This window comes from Nicotiana attenuata, chromosome 2 (assembly GCF_001879085.1).
Source record: "Nicotiana attenuata strain UT chromosome 2, NIATTr2, whole genome shotgun sequence".
Taxonomy (NCBI): Eukaryota; Viridiplantae; Streptophyta; class Magnoliopsida; order Solanales; family Solanaceae; genus Nicotiana; species Nicotiana attenuata.
Window position 1 is genome coordinate 9446821 of NC_031990.1, and position 4889 is coordinate 9451709.

At 29.9% G+C, this 4889-nt stretch overlaps 1 protein-coding gene across 1 annotated transcript in view; it reads left to right on the forward strand.

Annotated features, from left to right (window-relative positions):
* The window catches only part of LOC109244024 (U-box domain-containing protein 11-like), a 3299-nt gene continuing 2825 nt past the window's right edge, over positions 4416–4889 (forward strand). Inside the window, exon 1 of the mRNA XM_019411052.1 lies at positions 4416–4820. Coding sequence (XP_019266597.1) covers positions 4524–4820 — 297 coding nt within the window. The 5' untranslated portion in view covers positions 4416–4523. The remainder of the gene's footprint in view (positions 4821–4889) is intronic.

Below are 4889 nucleotides of genomic sequence, written 5' to 3' on the forward strand. Positions count from 1 at the left end.
ATCAATAAAAAAAGAAGAAGAAGAACCAATCAAACTCAAGATAATGTCTAAAATGAACCCCCCAAAATTCTTGAAAGTTAGTCTCACCCAATCAATAATATTATTATTAATCAATAACTATCCGGACTGAAGCACGAATTCACAATGAAAACTTTCTGACCTGAAAACTTTAGCTTCGTCACTCGCAGAATTATAATTTTTGGCTCATATTTCAATACCAAATACCAACAGTAAGAGACTTAAGATTATTAAAATCATTAATGGGTCAAATATTTTCTGCCTCAGATCCCTTTCAAACGAACAGCTTATTCATATTCTTCATCTTACTCTAGAACTTCATCTTTTTTGCATTATCAAAGTTTGAAGGAATTAAATAAGGATTAGGGGAAGTTAGATCTGAAAATTAGAGAGGAGAAAAATAGGGATGGAAGATAGATTTAAATTTTTTAGAGGATAGAAGATGAAGATGGAAAATAGATCTAAAACTTAGAGAGGATACAAGATGAAGATGAAAGATGTTGGTCGACAATGAAGAGGCGTGGAAAGAGAAAGAGAAAAGACAAATTAGGTTAGTGATTGAAAATTCTTTTTCAAATTTTTTACAAATTGGCTATACCGGGCAAATTAAAAAAATATGGGCTGAGTTTTGTTGGAATATTATCCCAATTGATAAAGAGAGTAATTTTTCCTTTAAATTTATTATGTTAATAACTCATTTTAATTTACCATTAAGGTTGAGTGTTATATTTTTATAGTTTATTTGGTCAAGTTTTTAAAATCAGTTTATTTTGATTTATGAAGAGTATTTTTTGAAAAGTACTTTTGAAAAAAAGTAATTTGTGTTTGAGTAATCAATTTAAAAAATATTTTTGAGTAGCAATTTGTGTTTGATCAAGTTTTTCGGAAAATGCTTTTAGATGTCAAATTACTAATAAGAGCATGAAAGATTTACTTAATAGTTAATATTATTTAAGTAGATAAATAATTTTAAATATATATTACGAAAGACTATAATTAAGCTTTTATTTCTTTAGCTAAAATATAAAAATAAAATTAAAAATATACTTTATTCTTTCAATGATTTAAGTATATCAAAATATTATTTAACAAATATAAAATTATTCATCCCAAAAGTCACCTTGTATTAGAAATCTATCGTAACAATAAAAAAAACACTTATACATCTGAAGAATTGCGTTTAGAATAGCAAAATATTAGGTTAAAGCTGAGTAGGATTATTTTGGTATATATAGTTTTTTGTTAAAGGTACTTTTGCCAAGAAAAAAATAATTAAAAACAGCTTCTGCTTCTCGGAAGAAGTTACTTTTTTCAACTTCTCAAAATAGCTTATAGTTCTACACAAAAAAATTGTTTCCCCTCCTAAAAGCTTGGCCGAACACCTGAACTTTAAAAGAAAAAAAAAAAACTTTTTGCGTTGGAGAAACTTGACCAAATAAGCTACTATTAACCAAAGATCTCGAGCTTTGAATATAAACTTATCTTTGATAGAAAGTACTTTACCTCCAAAGGCAAAAATTGGAGGTAAAAATTTAGGCATAACTACAAATTAATCAAACCTTAAAGCAGATAATGGAAGAGAAACAAAAATAACTCATTTTAACTTTGCCTTTTACAATGTTTATCTTGGACCTACCATTAGAAGTTCAATGGCTCAAAATAGGACTCCCAATTGTCAAATTGACAAATGAGATGGACAATGACTGGCTTCTCCAGCTATCTTCCAATTCGCCCATTGTTATTACCCCAAGATTCCACGAGCAATGCCTATAATAAAAAAATCAAAGATGGATTCGAGCCCGGCTATGGAAAAATCTTTGGTAGGAAGTGCTTTCTCTCGAATGGGGTACGCCCAGGTCAGGCGACCCGAAAGGACGCCATAAACCACCCGCTAAGAAAACAGTAAATAAGACAAGCGAATATAGTCAGACTCCAATGTGGATACAGACATCGGGTGAAAAACCAAAAAAATAAACGAAAGACTTCCCAACCCATAAAATATTATAAAAAGTTGGATCAATCATTTGCTAAAAATGATTTAAAAATTGGGTTTTTGGTTATATCTTTACAGCTTCTCATTAGCTAACTACATCAATTATTCTCCTTCCAACTGTATTCTTTTGTTTTTTTCTCTCCTACACTTTTCCTTACCTCACCTCTCTCTTTCTCTCTCCACCACTTACTATACAACCAAGATTATAGATTTTTTTTTTTCTGTTGGTTTTTATTTAAAATATATTATCTTCTTTTTGCTACTACTCTCTTTATTAAATTACTCCCTCCGTTTTAAAATAGATGAGTTACTTTCCTTTTTAATTTGTTCCAAAATAGATGACACATTTTTAAATTTGAAAATAATTCAACTTTAAATTCTTTATTTTACCTATTTGTAACCACACAAATGTTATGGTCCCACAAAGCTTTTACCCTTAAGTTTTAAGACCACAAATTTCAAAAATCTCTTTTTTTTTCTTAAATTCTGTGCCTACTCAAACTAACTCATCTAAATTTGAAACGGGGGAGTATTTATTATCCTTTTATGTGATACTACTTTCTTTTCAATTTACGCAGTGCAATTCTTTTTCATGTTATGTGACACCCAATAAAAAGTTTTATAATCACTCAAATATTATAATATATTTGATATTACAAATTTTAATAACCACGTAAATATCATAACATATTTGATGCCACAAATTCAAACAAAGAAAGTATATAAGTAGAACGTAAAAGAAAAATAAGGATTGCGAAAGTCGAGCTCATATTCTTACTAATCTTCTTTAAATTTTATTTAAGAAATTACAACAATAATGTATTCTATGAAGTAGTTTACGAATTAAGTCATATATTGTTCTGATTTAAAAAAATCATTATAACATTATCAATTCCCAAAACCTTTACCTTTTCAAGAAATTAATATATTTTTATATCACCAAAATGTTCTCTTCTGTTCATGTTATTTGTCTTTCAAGACTTTTGTACACTCCTCAAGAAATACTCCTATAATTTAAAACTTTAACCACAAAAGTATTTGCTTAAATTACCTTTTATCTCTTCATAAATGTTGCTATTTAAATTAATACTCCACTACTTAACACAGTAAAAAGTAAATGTGAAAAAATACAAATTGATTTCTTATCTTTTTTAAATGTATTTTTTTATTAAAAAGAAAAAAAGAAAAAATCAGTTTCTTAGAAGGAGTAATGTATGAACCTAAGTACTCTTTTATTCTAAATAAAAAAAAATATTGTGCTTGAGTCCTAAAATTAAAACCGCCTTTTGTAGGAAATTGGGACCTCCCACATAAATTCAGATTAGTTGGTAGGGGTGGGCATAGTTTGGGTAAACCCGAATTCAAATTTTTGTTATATTTTGGTTTGGATTTTCGATTATGGATTTAACTTTTAAAATTTTTGGATTACGGATTGAATATTGAATTTAGTACTTTGGATTTTTGGATATCCAAAAATCCGAAATTATATTTAGTCCATAATCCGTATGCCAATAGTAATGGGTTAAATACCCTACCCATAAGATGTTATCTCATATATTCAGTATTAATTACTAAGTTTCTGTCAGAATACTTTTTATTTGGACATGATTTTACTATTGGTACTTCTTATTGACTATATTAATGTCTCTCTTACATTTCCTTGATACTCCTTTTATTTCAATTTAGATGACACACATTCCTTATTAGTCCGTCCAAAAAAGAATGACACATTTCTACCATTGGAAATAATTGAACTTTAAATTCTTTATTTTACCTATTTTAACCTTAATGAGAAGCTTTTATAACCACACAAATGTCATTGCCCCACAAAGCTTTTACCCCTCAAGCTTTTAAAACCACAAGTTTCAAAAGTTTTTTTCCTTAAACTCCGTGCCGAGTCAAACTATCGCATCTAAACTGAAACAAAGGGAGTAATAATTTCTTGAATTCTTTATTTGGATGATTGTGGTAAGAATGGGGAACTTTTCAAGCAATTTAACACGGGTACTTCATTTGAATATTCTTTTTTTTTTATATAAAAAGAAAAAACATCTCAACTTATAAGCTCAAAATCGAAAATTCAAAATATCCAAGCCGATTAATCCGAAACCAAACTTAAAAATCCAATCCTATCCGAACTTGTTTGAATTGTAATTTCTTCAATCCGAAAACTAAAAATCCAATCCGAAATTTTCATATCGAATCACAACTATCCGAACGTCCATACGAGAAACAGAAAAATAAGTATACAGAGAGTTTGTAACGGGCTGACTAAGTTGTCCCTTGATTTCCTCTCCTCCAATATGTTCTTTTTTCTTACATAAAAAAAAATAAAAATAATAATAATAATAATAATAATTATTATTATTATTATTAAACATTTAACAATCCCCCAACTCTTTAACACAAGCCTCATAAACCCCCTATTGGTACCACATATTAGTCCCTGCATTGTGGTTGTACTTACAAAAATCCTGCCCCGCCCCCAACTACCACCACCACCACCACCACCATGGCCGGCGGAGAATCCACCACCGTCGCGACTAAGATCCCACTCCAGCTAGTTCACGACGTCAGTCGAATTTCCAGTGCTGGATTTTCTGGTTTGTTCAAGAAAGACTGTACTGATTTGGGCAGAAGATTGTCCCCTTTGGCTCATTTGCTTGAGGAAATCAGGGATTCAAACAACAACCTTTTGATTTCTTCATCATCTTCCCACAATTCCTTCCTTTATGATCTCTCTGTAGCTCTCAAAGCTTCAAAAAGATTGCTTTTAGCTGCTAATGACTTTGATCCCAAGATCTCATCTGTAAGTTCGCATTATTAAAATTACTTGGTTTGTTTTGCATTTCTGTAAATTTGACACCGGGGGGGGGGG